This window comes from Engraulis encrasicolus, chromosome 20 (assembly GCF_034702125.1).
Source record: "Engraulis encrasicolus isolate BLACKSEA-1 chromosome 20, IST_EnEncr_1.0, whole genome shotgun sequence".
Lineage (NCBI taxonomy): Eukaryota > Metazoa > Chordata > Actinopteri > Clupeiformes > Engraulidae > Engraulis > Engraulis encrasicolus.
The window spans coordinates 24,295,066-24,312,222 of NC_085876.1; the positions used below are offsets into that span (position 1 = coordinate 24,295,066).

Genomic DNA, 17,157 nt, shown 5'->3' on the forward strand with positions numbered 1-17,157 from the left:
GACTGTGAATTATTGCTGTATATATATGTATATATAGACTGATATTTTGTGAAGGTTAGTGATGGTTATAGCCTAAACACCTCTGTAGCCCACTTTTTCCAGAGTGCCCAAAATAGTTCATGTTAATTTAGACTTAAATTTCTTAAGACTCATTTGCAATTAGATTATGGCCAAGCTTTCGGCCTATTTAAATGCTGCAGGCCTATTTAAACATGTGCATGCACTTGCTGTGTTCTCCATTAGAGGCTCTGAATTCATATTCTTTAGACAGGTGTCTAGGCACAGCGAACTTTTCCCGAGGTCCCATGACACTGACGTCACGTTGTTTATCATCAGAAACAATTTATGTCCGAGATGATTGAGGTGACCCAGTTCCAAAAGTTTTCATAATGTCCTTTATCAATGCGTGTTGTTGCTGTTTCGTCTCCACCACAGAAAACCCTGCACCGAACGAGGTAGGCTACGCTGACAAAAAAAAATCTAAGCTGATTCTTCTTTTGCGTAATTGTAAAGGGGTGGTGTGGCAATACCTACCTGTAGCATTTCCTGCTTCGGACAATACTGTTTAGTGTCGTTTCTATTAAAGCGAGACGAACATGCAGGCCTAACCCACTGAATTAGTTTACATTATTTGCGAACGGCCATCACGAGTTATTTAGGTTACCATGTTTGACATTCCTAAAGAAATGGAGCAGAAAAATTGCGCTGCCTAATTGCGCAGCTTATTTTCGTGAACAGTTTCCAATGACAGTGTTTCAGTGAGTCATTTTCATAGACTACGGCTTTGTGTTTATATTCTGACACGCTGTTTAAAAGTTAGTGTAATTCATTGCAGAGTCCGTCAGTTTCAAGAGTGTAGGCCTACCCAAAATGATCTTTTCTTCCCATGTGCGTTTCAGAGACGGCCACTCCTGCAAGGACAGCCTCAGTCAGCAAGGCAGCCTCGGACAGCACAAGGTTGGTGACATGGGGACAGAGGTGTACATTAAAAGTAAATTCATGGTGTAAGTACAACACCAGTCGCCTACACTGTATTATTACATTGTTACAGGCCTATGCTACTAGGCTATACGCACTGAGTGTTACTGTCAAAAACCTCAAAACATTGAACAAAAAATTGTACAACCAGCCCAGAATCAGCTGATCGACGAAAACTGTACATCAGTGACTTTCTTAACTTGACTTTTTAAACTTCTTCTTTTACTTTCCACACCTCTGTATTTGGATTCATTTTATTGTGACCACCTTTCTTGTTCATGTTCTTGCTTAACTGATAGCAAATAATATTTGTAAGGGTTTGGGCATGTAGTACCATCTCAACTTAACGTCTCACCATCTTTCCTCCCTGTGTAGGCCTACTGTGTTTGGCACCTTTTTAATGTATTTATTCATGGTTGAATAGCACCATATAGCCAAAAGGACTAACCAAATTGGGCAAACTAACTAACTTACAATGCTATGCTTACAGGTATTTTTACCTTTACCTTTGTACCCTATACAGGTACATTGCTTACATTTTAAGATTTTAAGGGACTTTTTCTGGGAGGGGGGCAGTCATGTTTTGCAGAAATTAGAGGGGAATATTTCGTCTCCCCTCCTTGCTCTTTTTTGGGCAGTCACAGGTAAGCGTTTAGGGTCAGACTTGTAGCTCAAAGTTTGCCGATTCGACTCCTGACCTGCCAGGTTGATGGGGGGAGTAATAAACCAGTGCTCTCACCCATCCTCCTCCATGAGGTACCCTGATCACCAACCCGCCGCACTGCTCTCTTGGGGTGCCATTGGGGGCTGCCCCCTTGCATGGTGAGGCTTAAATGCAATTTCGTTGTGTGCAGTGAGCACTTGTGTGCTGTGGAGTGCTGTGCCACAATGACAATGGGAGCTGATGGGGGAGGAAAAAACAATGTCTTGTTCTAACAATGCTGATGGCATCTTAACCCAATAGAAAGATCTGAAAAAAGTGGCAGGATCGTGGCAAGGCATGTTGGCATCCCAGAGCTGGACAGGCGCTTCGAGGACGTGGCGGAGATGTTCAACCTGCAGCAGGGCCACAGGGAGGCCATGACAGAATGCCTCAACACCCTACGCCAGCGCTACCGCTGTTCTCATAACGACGGGCTGTCAGAGTGCTTGAGCAGAATTAAAGAAGAGCATGGTAAGTCTCTCCTGGTACATCTGCTGGTGAATCATATATGGGCAGAGGCGCATCTTGTCACCAGGCTAGGCAGGCAGGCAGCCACTTGGGGCCCCCAAACTTGTAGATTGCGAATAACAACTAGGACTTTAAACTAGTAGTGACAATTTGTAGAGAATGTTCTTTCTTTTGAATTTTCGCTTGGGGCCTCAGCTGGCCCTAGAATCGCCTCTGTGTGTGGAAAAGGGCTGTACTGTACACGCTGTCCAGGCATCCAGCCAAATCAAGATGCCACACAGAGAGATTCTCTGTTGTATATGAGGGAGTGTTGAGGGAACCAGCAGGATGAAGTGGTTTACGCAAGCCTATATTTAAATATAATGCTTCATACAATGAATCTTACATGAAGTCACATTCATTTAATAGCAACTCTTAGAAGGTGTTGCTACTTTGGCAAATTATTGCTGTTACATTATTATTACACCAGCACTGTGGAATGCTGAAATAGTTACTGAAAAATGCAGCCACCATATAGCACTACACCACTGACACCAGTGCACAAGGTCCTTTGTAATAGAATAGAATAGAATAGGATAGAATAGAATAGACTTTATTGTCAAGCCAGCATGAAAATTGCCTTTGGTCTCACTTCAACTTCAAAATACATAATACGTACATTACGACAATACCATTCTAGAAACAGCTTATTTATAACAGGGGCTGTGTCATATTGGGTTAAAGCAAAACTAAGTACAGTAGTTTTCAACTTCAGTGGAATTATTTGCCCTTTTTTCGCAATAACGTCAAACAAGTTCAATTTTGAAGTGAAGCAGATATAAACAACTTCCGTTCAGCCAGAAAAGCATAGTAAATGCCTAGCCATGGCTTTTTCTGGGCTGGGCACTGGACTGCTACGTGGGCGACCCGGGTTCAATTCCCGACCCGAGGTCATTTCCCGATCATCCCCCGTCTCTCTGTCCCACTCGCTTCCTGTCCAACTCTTCACTGTCCTGTCTAAAAATATAACAAATAGAAAACAGCAGCATGTATGTCTGTTTATGTCAGCCACCGGATGAAGCGTATACCTGCCTGTGAATGCATTGCAATAAAACTGTCTGGCATCACTAGAAAAAGGGCTATTGCATCTCAGAGAACAGCGGGAGACAGAACTGCTTAGTGCAGTTATGCCCTGTGGAGGGCAGCAATGTGAATTAGTAAATGCCTTTCAATCACCCTGTTAAAAGTTGATGATGACATTAGCTGAAACCAATGAAATCAGGCTGGTCCACTTCAAAAAAGACTAGGACAGAGATAAATGGAGAACTTAAGTGCCTTTGTTTTTGGTGCAAATAATAATGACTAACAATTCGATGTTGTGCGTCTTCTATAAATATCTTCTATAAATATAAATGTAATATAAGATAACATAATATAATATCCTGCCTTTCAGCAGGCACCCACGTTGGTAAGCCTTCATGTGAAGGGCTGCTATGACTTAGACAAAACTACTTAGTGTTGCTTTAAACACTCTACTGTATTACTAGAAATGCACTCAGAGAGTGCAGATCTCCGCCAAGGAAGCTGTTTGACAACATTTGACTATGTTACACCCTATCTTTATTTTAAGTCTTTCTGCCTTCTTTTTGCGGAGCTAGGAATTGGAATGTAAAAATCCTGGTCCTGGTTCGTGATCCGGATCACTGTCAAAATTTAATCACTTGAAGAGTTCAGATGCAAAAACCCCTAACTCCATTTCTGAAGACCTGCACTTTTATATTTTTAGAGAACCCTGTTGTTGGTTTGGTTTATATTCATGTACTTGATAATACATATAAACAGTTATATTACATAAATAAAATAAAAAAATATGCATCTTTAATAGCTTTGTATTAAATAAAAATGAATTAAGATTATTTTCTGAAAAGGCACTAAGGGGGTTTTGCATCTGAACTCTTCACTTGTTCCTTTGGTCATTTCCTGCTGACAAACAGACAAACTAGCAATCAGACAGAAAAATACAGATAGACAAACTAACACGACCGAAAACATAACCTCCCTTGGCGGAGGTAACAACTGAAGTATGTAGACACAGTACAGTATGTAGTGCAATGTAATGTAATACTAGGGGTGTGCAAATGAATCGTCATGACGATGCATCGCGATTCTTGTTTTCCCGATAGACTGCATCGATTCATGACGCCAAAAATCGATTCTTTAATCATAACAAGAAAGTATGCACAGTGTTTGAAAAGGTCCTGCTTATAAACACTCCAAACTGAATAGCGCTTAGCGTTAGCGATTGCTAAGCACTTTTATTTGTAACTTTAACTTACAGTTGGAATAGTATCATGCTGTACTGTATGCAGATTGCATTAGTGACATTATTTTTGATTGCTTTGTGAATCCATCCTGTAAAATTGCGTCTTTGGCTGTAGCAAGTTAGCTAAACATGCTAGGTTACGAGACAACTAGCTCATTTATACGGAGGGAGACAGAGAGAAGAGGGGGCTTTTGATCCTGCTGCTGCGTGTGTGGGAGTGAGTGGGTGAGTGAGAGAGAGAGAGAGGCGCTTCTGATTGGATCAGCGCGAGTTTCAGATTAACCCCTGAAGTGCTGGGGAACAGCAAGTATTGGCTCCTGTAATATTGAGTTGGGGTTTTGGTTAAAATGTACCAGCAGTGAAAACAAGCAAATGAGCGAGAAATAATTCACTGCACATTCACTAACAGTCCATATCACATTTGAATTAAAAGTAACTTACTATGATATGATGTGTGTTATCGGTCCGTGTATCATCTGATCATTCAATTATTCCATTCAATCTGGCAAACGGAAAACGAAATAACGACTCCATATTTTGTTTTCCCGTTTTTCCATATGGGCAAAAAATGGGGAGTTATGTTGATTTCCCTTTCCCCAACTCAAAACAGAACAAGTAATAAACGAGAAAACCAAAACGAAATAACAACTCTAATTTACGATTATTGGTCCCATTTCCCGCGGTGCTTTTCTATTGCTCGCATAAGTAAGACACAATAGTGCACAAGTTGCTACGAAACACGCTGCTTTACGCATTTCCCCGAGGCCTATAATCAGCCTTCTGATGTTCCTACTTCACAGAACATCTTTCTGTCCTACTGGTAGCCCCTTATGTCGGTGCCAGTGGTGGTAAAGATAGCCTAACTCCTTTACGCACTCTAGGCCTACTGTGTCCAGTCAAGTAGCCTATGTCTACCCAGGATTACTACATTAATAATTGTGACTATCCAATGGGCTAAGGCTTCTTCCACTAGATCATTTTATTATTACAGGTGGAATTAAGTTTTGACAATTGGTGCGTGAATCGGAAGAAACTTTTCTTCAACTGTTGTGGTACCGTCTACTGATAGCCTATTCCTGGGAACTGCCAGCGAGGTCTCCTCCACAGTTTAGGCGTATCTGGTTGCTATTTCTGCCATTCATTTCATGCCACATCAGCATTAGGCTACTACTTAAGCTAGGCTACTGGAGGCGAACATTTGTGAAAGGTTTTAGACGTCTCTCCATCCGACCGACCTCTAGGCTACCTATCTGTTAGAACACCATGGGACACCTCCCTGGTTTTGGATGCGTTACGCATGGCCCCATTTAAACGTGGACCTGAAGTGTCTTTCCATTAAGATGATAGGCTACTGTCCCTCGCTCTGACCACTAACCTACCCTCCCAAGCGAGTCGGGTGAGTCAGGCCTACATGTTACATGTGCTGTCTGTCCTTGACAACCCAGACTGCGCGCAATTTGCCCCAAATGGCACCATGGTCAACTTGCATCTCGCGTTTGTGCCCGAGGTCACACACGGACTGACGTGCCGTGAGAGACAGAGTGCAGCCTGTAATACACGCCATTATCTAAACTCTCTTCCTCGATTTGCGCTTGTGGAATGGCCCTTCGCAGACACTTCCCTGGAGAAAACAGTTTCCACCCTGCCAGCCAAGGCAGAACAATATTGGTGGACATTTCTTCATTCAACATCCCAATTGAAATGACGCCATCACGAGGCTCTAGCGCCTCCACGAGACCATGGGAAGGCTAATGTACCGTGAAGAATAAAGAAAACCAATAAACGCAAATTACTGTTACATTTCGTTTTGGTTTCCCTGTTTATGATTTGTTCTATTTCAGGTTGAAAAGCGAAAACAAACATCAATCCCCAATGTTTTGCTCATACTAAAAAACAGGAAAACGAAATATTGCATCATTTTTTTGTTTTTCCGTTTGCCACATTGAATGGAATAATTGAATGATCGGATGATACACGGACCGTTATCCAAATAAATATCCACTCATGTTCTTGTATTTTGTGTCATTTTAACAAAATGATTTGGATGGGATTATTAAAAAAAAATGCTACTGTTTCAGTGCAGAGTAGACTATTATGACGGTGTTATATTGAAATTGGTGTGATTTGTACCGGGAGCTGGAAAAATATTGCATTACAGGACATAGAAAGGTTTTTTTTTTAAATGAATTCTACACAGCAACTGACAAGTAAGCTGTATCTTTACATATTTACTGAAGTTAATAAGTCTATATTTACTAAACAAGCAAATAAAAAGTCGCCCAAGCAACTTTTTTTGTTGTTACTGAAGTAAATATTGCAATGCATCGCGATGCATCATAATGATGCAGGTATCGTGATGCATCGTGATATAATCGAATCATGGCATGTGAATCGTGAATCGCATCGCATCGCGACCCCCTTGCCAATACCCACCCCTATGTAATACGTCCTTCATAATGCCATGTGAGCTAAAACTTACAAAACTACTCACTGTACTGTTGCTTTAATCACACTATTTAAATACAATCTTGTTTTATAAGTAATGTAATCCCTTGTCTTGTCCTTCAACAGGCAGCCACCAAGTCAGCCTGCACATGAAGGGCTATGACTTCTCTCTGGCTGTGGCGCCCTCCGCTGACGTGCCCCCTACCCTCCGCACTACCCAGGAGAACATGCGAGCCCTGTGCCAGGCCACTAAGGCCATCGTCGCTGCGGGGACCAAGCTGCAGGAGATGACTGGCTGGCTGACCAAGGCGGAGGAGAAGCTGACCAATCAGGTGCCGGATGTTCGCCACTTTGACTCTAGGTCCATTTCAATATCTAATAGGGCTGTAGCGATATAATATCGAACAGAGAAATCACGATACACAGAGTCACGATACTGTACTGATACTTTTCATGGATAATTTTCATTCTAGAATTCATGTACACAACAATAAAATCTCTTGTATGTTGTATCTTGTATCGCGATGCAAGGAGTAAGTATCGTGATATTCCCTTTCAAAGTTCTGTTACCATTCTGTCCAGAGGACAACCATATGATATGATCATTAGCCTTTTTTAACTATTTTTGTAGTTATTAGTAGCCTCCTGTCACCTATTCTACCTATGAATGAAGGAAGCGAAGGACAGCACTCTTCAGACTTTTCTCAGTTTATCGACATTACACGCTGAAGAAGGGCTCTGCCTGAAACATTTGTAGGCGAATAAACAGAGAAAAGTCTGAAGAGTGCTGTCCTTCGCTTCCTTCATTCATCAATATATCATGTGGGATTCAGCACCCAGTTATAATCTGTATTTATAGTAGGCAATAGTGTCCTAATCATAACCTATTCTACCTATTGAATGTCATGTTTTTTATGGTAACACTTTATTTTAGGGCTACATCTATTAGCACTAATATTTACAATGTTAATGCCTGCATAAGTAACTTGTAAGGCATGTACTAAGCAAACGCTAAGGCCTACTAGGTCCTTAGTACTAAGGTTAAATTGGTAATAAACTAGTTACTTATACAGTCACATTGTATGTATTAGTGCTAATAGATGTATCCCTAAAATAAAGTGTTACCGTTTTTATCATTTATAATTTTATAATGTATTTTATCATACAATGTTGGCAATGTGGAAAAAATCGAATACATTTAAAAAGATACATTTCCAAAATCATGGGGTGTATCAAACCGTAGGTCAAAAATCATGATGCAAACCGAACTAGAATGGGCACTCGGTAGAGCGCATACCTTCGCCTACGCCACTTATTTTTTTCTGGCCATCTTCAGAGTGTGGGGCATAACATTCTCCAAATTTTGGTGTTAGTTTCATTTAAATCGGACCGGAATATCGTAATATTACATTTTTGGCCCAGTCTTGACCTCTTATTCAATTCCGCATGCACACGTTGTTCTGGCATATAGTGCTTGGCAAAGAAAAACGTTTTTGACCTTTTCGTGACCTTGACCTTGATCTTTGACCCAATCACTCCCAAAAAGTAATCGATTGTTCCTTGGGTCATGACCAATCTTCCCAGTAAATTTTATATAAATCTGCTCAATTTACGTTTTTGACCTTTTCTTGACCTTGACCCAATCACTCCCAAAAACTAATCGATTGTTCCTTGGGTCATGACCAATCATCCCACTAAATTTCATAAAAATCGGCTCAATTTACGTTTTTGACCTTTTCGTGACCTTGACCTTGACCTTTGACCCAATCACTCCCAAAAACGTATCGATTGTTCCTTGGGTCATGACCAATCATCCCACTAAATTTCATAAAAATCGGCTCAATTTACGTTTTTGACCTTGACCTTGACCTTTGACCTTTGACCCAATCACTCCCAAAAACGAATCGATTGTTCCTTGGGTCATGACCAATCATCCCACTAAATTTCATAAAAATCGGCTCAGTTCTGTCTGAGTTATACGAAGTACAAACAAACAAACAAACAAACATTCACAAATAAATAATAAATAAATAAATACACAGCGGTCAAAACATAACCTTCTGGCGAAGGTAATAATCATGAGTGGAGTGTATTGTTACAACCCTACTATTGAAGAGCTGGACCCTCTATTAGGAAGTCACTTAAAAATATGGTCAAACATCCTGGAGAAGAGCTCTGAAGAAGACCCATCACATGAAACGCTTTTTAAATTAAATCTATCAAGTGTGCCATTGGAAGTCCTTGGCAAGTATTGAACAAGACTGTCATCTCTGTAGCCTGTCTGTTTGCACACTTAGAGAGTATGTACCTTGAAGAGAGGCTTTATAATCCATCTTCAGCTGCTTTAAACTTTTCAAACGTGACCCAAGGATGGTGAAAGTATTTAATGTTTAACTTGAACGGAGCTGCTGTGAGAAAGAAGTCTTTCGATGTTTGTGGAAGTCTACGATTGAGTGTAAGTCTTCTGATTCATAATAGTCTATATTTCCACCCTGCAAAACATATCCTTTTAAGGCAGTAAACATAAAAAATACGGTGAGGGGGGTTCTAGAACATGGCAGACAAGTTGAAAATACCGCAGTTATCCTTTAAATGGTTAATATTACGTGTTAACACTGAACCCATTTATCTCCAACACTTTTCAAACTTTTTAGTAGCCTCTTGTGCAGATGGGATCACTGGCGGGCCTATTCACTATGCGCTGAAAATACTCAACTACACCATACCAACTTGCTAAGACATTGCAGAGAGTGTTAAGTAACAGATAAAGACAAAGTCATTACAATTTTGGTGACAGTAAGCTTATGACATAGGTTCTGCTTTAAGGGGCCAATGTCAATAAAGGCTATCTATTCTATTCTAATGTAATCTATTCAATTCTGATGTGATCTATTCTATTCTATTCTATTCTATTCTATTCTATTCTATTCTAATGCGTTCTGTTCTATTGTACTCTGTTCTACTCTGTTCCCTACTCTACTCCAATGTATTCCATTCCATTTCATTCTATTCTATTCTATTCTAGGTTCAAGAGGTGGCGCCAGCCTACCAGGAGCAGCGGCGACTAGAGGACAACCTCAGGGAGAACCTGCAGGAGTGTCGCAGGGCCAGAGAGCTGTCGGCCGTTTACAAGGAGGAGGCTGGACTGCTTCTGAACGAGGCCGCACTGCTGTCAGGAGTTAGCCCATGATACTCCTACAATCCTAAACCTCTCCTACCGCCATCCTGTTTTCAACCACTGATACCCTTAGACATACGTATGATATATTATACAGTATATACAGTGCCCTCCATAATTATTGGCACCCCTGGTTGAGATGTGTTTTTTAGCTTCCAATTATTTTATTTTTTTTCTAAATAATATGGGACCTTAATGGAAAAAAGAGAAAAATCCAACCTTCAATACAAGTGCATTTATTCAGTAGGGAAAAAATCCCACATAAAGAAATAATTATTTGACATCAAATAATGTGTTTCACAATTATTAGCACCCCTGGTGTTAATATTTTGTACAACCCCCTTTTGCCAACAAAACAGCACCTAATCTTCTCCTATAATGTTTCACAAGATGGGAAAAGACAGAAAGAGGGATCTTTAGCCATTCCTCTTTGCAGAATCTCTCTAAATCATCCAGAGACCTGGGTCCTCTCCTCTGTACTCTCCTCTTCAGTTCACCCCACAGGTTCTCAATGGGGTTGAGGTCTGGGGACTGAGATGGCCATGGGAGGAGCTTGATTTTGTGTCTGGTGAACCATTTCTGTGTAGATTTGGCCATATGTTTAGGGTCATTGTCTTGCTGAAAGATCCAGTGACGACCCATCTTCAGCTTTTTGGCAGAGGGCAACAGATTTTGATTTAAAATGTCCTGGTATTTCAAAGCATTCATGATGCCATGCACCCTAACAAGTTTCCCAGGGCCTTTGGAAGCGAAACAGCCCCACAGCATCACTGACCCACCCCCATACTTCACAGTGGGTATGAGGTGCTTTTCAGCATGCGCATCTTTCGTGGCACGCCAGACCCACTTAGAGTGTTTGTTGCCAAAAAGCTCAATCTTGGTCTCATCTGACCAAAGCACACGGTCCCAGTTGAGGCCCCAATACCGCTTGGCGAACTCCAGACATTTGCGTTTATGATTGTGAGTGAGGAAAGGTTTTCTCCGTGCATGCCTTCCAAACAGCTTGTTGGTGTGTAGACAGCGCCTGATGGTTGATTTGGAGACTTTGTGACCCCAGGATGCTACCATTTGTTGTAATTCTGTAACAGTGAGCTTTGGAGATCTTTTGATTTCTCTTACCATCCTCCTCACTGTGCGTGGTGGCAAAAGAAACTTGGGTCCTCGTCTAGGCTTGTTTACCACTGTTCCAGTGTTTTGAACTTCATAATTATTCATCTCACAGTGGATATGGGCAGCTGCAGTTGAGTGGCAATCTTCTTGTAGCCTCTGCCTGACCTGTGAAGGTTGACGCACATCTGCCTCACTTGTATGCTGTGTTCCTTTGTCTTTCCCATGTTTAAGAGTGGATAAGAGAAATGTCCTCGGTGTCACGTCATATTTATACCCCAGGGAAACAGGAAGTGATGAATTACTAATTAAATGTTCCTACATACTCTGGTAAACTTTGTAAACTACTGTAGAAATGACAGAAATGCTTCAATTATATTTATTTCCTGGGAATTGTTAAGGGTGCCAATAATTGTGGAACAGGTGATTTAATGAAAAATAATTATTTTTCAGTCAGGGATTTTTTTATTTTCTTACAATTCATTTGAGTTGAAGGCTACATTTTCCTACAATTTTCAGTGTGACAGTATTCTTCTGCAATAAACACTGAATTTATTTTAAGGCTTTTAACACATCTCAACCAGGGGTGCCAATAATTATGGAGGGCACTGTAGGTAAAGCAAGGCAAGTTTATTACATACACACAAACAGCTCTGTGTATGCTATGCGCTCCACAAAAAAACAAATGCTTAAAAATACAACAGATGAAATAAAATAAGCATGAACGGATAAAACAGTGAAAAAGAGAATATGTTAGAGAATAGCATAGAAAATCAGTTCAAATCCTTCAAAAAGCATGCGTTAACAGCTTTGTTTTAGTTTGGATCAGCACAAAAGTTAGTATAGGTAGCTAGAGGGCTTATGAAAACATGTTCATCCCATTTTTTGCGTAGAATCACACACATAGACCTCCTGTCGCCAGTACACTACAGGGAGGCTGGACAGCTGTAAACAAGACTGCGCTAACTGTCAGGGATCAACCCCCTGCTAACGCTCTGACCCCCAATCCCTTTAGTCCTGTCCTAAACCCCTCCAGTTAAAGTCCAGGTCCAGATATTATTAACCTCTTAAGAAGAAGTTCGTTGAAAGGGAGTGTTAAAGGGGACATAGTATACTCTTATTCAACAAGTTAATATACGTACAATAGGTTGTAATGTATTATATAATATATTAGTTTGTAAAACATGTTTGTCATGTTCTGTGCCTAAAATCCAGAGACAGTTTATATGAGAAAATGACTGGTGAAATCACTGTCACATAAAAAGGCTTCCTTTTGGCTGTCTGCACACTGTAAATATGCCTTTGCAGTGTTAATTCAACACCTAGAAAGTCAATTTAACATATTCTAAAGTGTATTTGGTTCCAGTGTACACTTTAAGTGTTGAATTAGCACGGCACTTTCTGACTGTGCAGAGAGGATTGAGAATGGACAGGTGCGATTGTCAGGAGTCAACCCTTGCCAACATTCTGTTCCAGCCCCTCCTGGTGTTCCAATGTAATTCCTGACCCCTAGGCCCAGTGCCCTCTCCATGACCAACACTGAAAATCAATTGACCTGTCACCACCAAAGCATATATCCCAGATTGTGTCTCTCAACTATGGACATGTATGGGCCAGCTCCTGATATACCAACCTTTTCATTCCTGTTCGACTCCAGATCCACTCATTTTGGAGGTTTTTTTCCCTGGTGTTTGAAACAGTTGTTATTAATTTAATATACTGTATGTGTAATTGGACACAACACGGTTGTCTTGAGGCGTCACTGGAACTAAAACTAGTAAAAGATATAGTCTCTGATGACATACCACGTCTTAAACTAAGAGCTGGGACTTTTTAAGGAAAACGTAAGGGAGTTAATAGATACTATGCATGTGCCTACTACTATTACTGTTAAATTATGTTATGCACAAAGGTAAACAAAATGAACATCTTGATATGTAAACTTAAGTTAATGCTACAGCCTTAGGGAATAATAAATAAACTCACTTGATGTATTAGCTGCAGGGACTTTTTGAAGGAAATATGAGGGAGTTTATCACTAATTGATGTTGTGTAGGCATGACGTGGCTAATGTCTGCATATATCCAAAGGTACAGGCAATAATGTGTTTCCCAACCTTTTTTTGTCTCACATTCCGCCTAAGCTTTTTTGTTGTGCTATGAGTACCCCCAAACTCATACTCTTTATCTCTTCCTCTGTACCAATGTGACAATGCTCCACACATTCATTTTTTATGATTATATTTTTATATGTATCCCCTGCAGTGCAGTGTGCTTGTGTAACCCATACTCTACCCTAGTGGTACAGGACACGTACCCCTCCTTGGGAAACACTGAGGAGACGAAGGGATTAACAGATTGGTCTAGCAGCCCAGAGGGTCACATGTGGTACTATTAGGCTATGTGACATAAAGGCTACTGTTTTGTTCTTTGTGTGTACCTGACGTGACCCAAGGATGGTGAAAGTATTTTAATGTTTAACTTGAACGGACCTGCTCTGAGAAAGAAGTATTTCTATGTTTGTGGAAGTCTAGCACTGAGTTTAAGTCTTCTGATTTATAATAGTCTATATTCTTCCCACCCTACAAAACATATCTTTTTAAGGCATTTAATTCTCACACCGGAAGGCATAGGAAGACTAACGCTGAGATCCCTTGACATTGTGCAGACACTTTAGTTTAGACAAAGAGTAACTGTGTAACTTGTGCTAAAATTTCTGACTATTTAATGCGAATTTTAAATTCTTTAAAGGTTTTTTTGTATTTTTTTAGAAAATGGATTGAATAAACCTTGTCATTCCTAAATGTTTACATAATATATTCATACATTAGCCTAATCATAAATTCATATAATATTCCATAATAATGAAGTTTGAATCATGTACTGAGAAAATGCTGTTGATCCGAATGACTGACTGTTTTTATGGTATAATGCCCCTTCAACAAATTAAAGGTTAGCCAATGTCTAATGTGTCTTCCTGGCATCCTTTCCATGATATCAAAAGCATAGATGAACATGTTGCCAAAACGGGGGGAAACAGGAAAATATCACACGTGTCACAATTATCATTCCTGACATCATGTAGGCAACATGGGTGCAATTTCCTGCATAGGCATTTCATTGCATTATTCCTAACTTGTGCATTATACACAACCTTTTTTAAACTTTACAATCAAAACCTGACAAAACTGTTATGACTGAATCTCTATGGGTCAGGTTGGCTCGGTATTCAGGGATTGGAATTTATCGACTTTCTCAGCCCTGTGATTGCACTTAAAATAGACGGACCATGAAGTTTCCGAGAGGGAAAAATAATGCTCGATTGGTAGGCGTATGTGCCGAGTGACGATTACAATTTTGGATTGATTTAAACGAGACAACCTACCTCACTCGTGGAAATTATTGAATCCCACCTTAGAAACAAAACGATTGGTTGCTATTTGTAGAAACTCGGCTATGCCTTTATCTAGTAGCTTGTGATTGGTGGGCTGTCACTGTCAATCCCACATAATACCCACGCTTCAAGTTAGCTTGAATTGTGAAAGTAACAGAGATGGATGGCTTCAATGTGCTCAATTATTCAAGAAATATATGGAGTAACTGATATCAACCTGAGCGTTGGCGCAACAGCGAGCAGAGAAATAACTGTGGATTGCACGATAGCATGGTTGTAAGTATCCCATCGCTGAAAAGTACACGCAAACCTGGTGAAAGTGCGTGCGTTCAGGGAGGCGTTTCGCGACAGCTAGCTACTTAGCTAGCCTGTCAGAACGTTACTGAGTTTCTGAATTCCAAAGGGGAGTTCCATGATTGTTGTGCTGGTGTTACAATGTTGCTGAGCCAATAGCAGGTGTCAACTTGTATCGGGGCATGCATTCGTACCACTTCCGAAAAGCTCATGGTGGCTCAACGTTTAATGTGGTGTCAAGTGTCTGAAGTGCCCCACACAGGCGGGCTGTATGTATCCCACTGGAAGGGTCGCAACAACACTGTCTGCACGGAATGGGCACGTGAGTCAGAGCTGCATAGTTCTATTTCGTATCTTGTGTGGCTGACCTATTTAAAGCCTTGCGTGAATGGCGTGATCATATTCTTACATTTGTGCAACTATGGCCAATTTGGGCATGGACAGGTGGATTGTTTGGATTGTGTCAGACAACGGAGTCCCTGAGAGGACAGGTATCCTATTGGGGTGAATGGTTGTGCTACTGTGCACAGTTTTACTTTGTTTAAACCGTGTTTACATAACTAACAGGGCTATGGAGTAGACCCACGACTGTGCTATCTTTGGTACACTGTGGTCTTGGCTGCCTCTACTGTATTTGACGTCCAGCAATCACAAAGCTCAAACAGACGATTTAGCCTCGTGATGCATGTACGTACAATAGACGTGACATTCTGATGTTTGTTGTTGCAGCATGTATTGGTTTTGTGTGGTAGCTAGGTAAGACAATGACAACAAACCTTTTTTATTATCATGTTTATTATAATGATGATTCATTGCTATAGATGTAATGGAGAATGGTGGTGCAATTCAAATTTGTGCAACAATGTTACAACGTCAATGCAGTGAAGGATCTCTTTCGCATTTTGCCCACCACCCACTCTCAGGTCCCTCGTGTATGATGAGCGTGACCGATCCGTTTCCTGTTGTTTACAAACAACGTGATGGTAGTTTTGACTGTGAAGAAAAATACCAAAGAAGAGAGAAAACACCAGACATCTGTGCAGCCGGTTAGACGAAGCCCTTAGGACCCACCTGAGGTCTGAAATGTAGATTGCTGCTCAGAGGGAAGCAGTCCTTTTTTAAGAGGATTTCAGGGGAGGGCTTTACTGGTGGGAGATCACTTTGAAAAGAAAGAAATATATATGTAGGACCCTAGCGTATCTCGCACTGGAGGGCTGTTTTACATAATCATGTCTGCCCAGAGGGCTGATGGCTGACATGCAATCTCATTTTCATTATTGCAAAATGTCAGAAGCTGAAGCCTAGGTACTTTTTTTAACATTGGTTAGTAAATCCATCTTTGGAAAAGCAGAGAGAGGCAAAGAAATCTCCTTTGCATGCCCTGTCATTCATGTGTAAAATGTAAGCTTAACCATCTCCGACCGTCACTGTAATAGGCTAGATCTAGGCACGTAGATCCCACCGACACAGGCACACAGAGGAAGAGAAATGTTTGCATACTGTCAAACTGGTCTTCCACTTGAGAGAGCTCAGTGCCATGACTTGTGTAAAAAATAACGGTGCCATTCTCTCCCATTTTTTTCACTTGGCTGAATACTGTGTCGTGCAGATGTGGGCATTCTGCTGCACGTGTGTGTGTGCGTGTGCGTGTGTGTGTGTGTGTGTGTGTGTGTGTGTGTGTGTGTGTGTGTGTGTGTGTGTGTGTGTGTGTGTGTGTCTTTCCTCTCATTGCTGACATTATGAAGAAATATGTTTTTACTATGTTGCTTACTTGTGTTTTGTATTACTAACTGAAATCTCAGTGTTTACAAACGCACACTCTCTCTCTCTCATATGCACACACAAACATTAACAAAGTTAGGCGAACAGTATACCTGCTTTGCTCGTCCAAACTGTATGGTTGGACAGAGCCTGTAAAGAGTGTGTGTGTGTGTGTGTGTGTGTGCGTGTGCATGTGCGTGTGTGTGTGCACACCTGAATCCAATTGGAGCCGTATGCTGTTGAATCTCCCTCCCGACGTGCTACTACTGACTTGCCTAATATCTCGACTTGGTCTCCTCCCACAGTTTCTCTCTCCCACCCCAGTGACCGGTATTGCAGAGGTCTAGGTATGAAGACTGTCTTGAGGGCTGAACACTAAAGCCTTGGTGAGGTGATGCATAAAGTCAAGACAATGAGTGGGCACTCTCTTCCTCCTGTGGGCTCTCTCTCTCTCTCTCTCTCTCTCTCTCTCTCTCTCTCTCTCTCTCTCTCTCTCTCTCTCTCTCTCTCTCTCTCTCTCTCTCTCTC

General features: G+C 41.1%; 2 protein-coding genes across 5 annotated transcripts in view; both read left to right on the forward strand.

Moving 5' to 3' along the window:
* The first annotated feature begins 338 nt into the window (after nt 1–338).
* Nucleotides 339–10,172, forward strand: si:ch73-345f18.3 (uncharacterized). Of its 2 annotated transcripts, XM_063184851.1 has the most exons (5): nt 339–455; nt 900–957; nt 1,943–2,152; nt 7,023–7,228; nt 9,922–10,172. In XM_063184851.1, the coding sequence occupies exons 1-5, from the start codon at nt 390–392 to the stop codon at nt 10,084–10,086; spliced, it is 705 nt and encodes a 234-aa protein (XP_063040921.1). In that variant the 5' UTR covers nt 339–389; the 3' UTR covers nt 10,087–10,172. The 2 variants fall into 2 exon arrangements, with proteins under 2 accessions (XP_063040921.1, XP_063040923.1); XM_063184853.1 differs by lacking the exons at nt 339–455; nt 900–957 and adding an exon at nt 971–1,004.
* Nucleotides 10,173–14,701: 4,529 nt separating this feature from the next.
* hycc1 (hyccin PI4KA lipid kinase complex subunit 1) overlaps nt 14,702–17,157 on the forward strand; it is a 59,282-nt gene continuing 56,826 nt past the window's right edge. The window contains exon 1 of one of the 3 annotated variants that reach the window (XM_063185642.1): nt 14,702–14,850. The gene's annotated coding sequence lies outside the window, so the exon portion shown is untranslated. Of the gene's footprint in view, nt 14,851–14,884; nt 15,191–15,222; nt 15,360–17,157 lie in introns of those variants that run through there. The other 2 variants (XM_063185644.1, XM_063185645.1) reach the window with 2 other exon arrangements.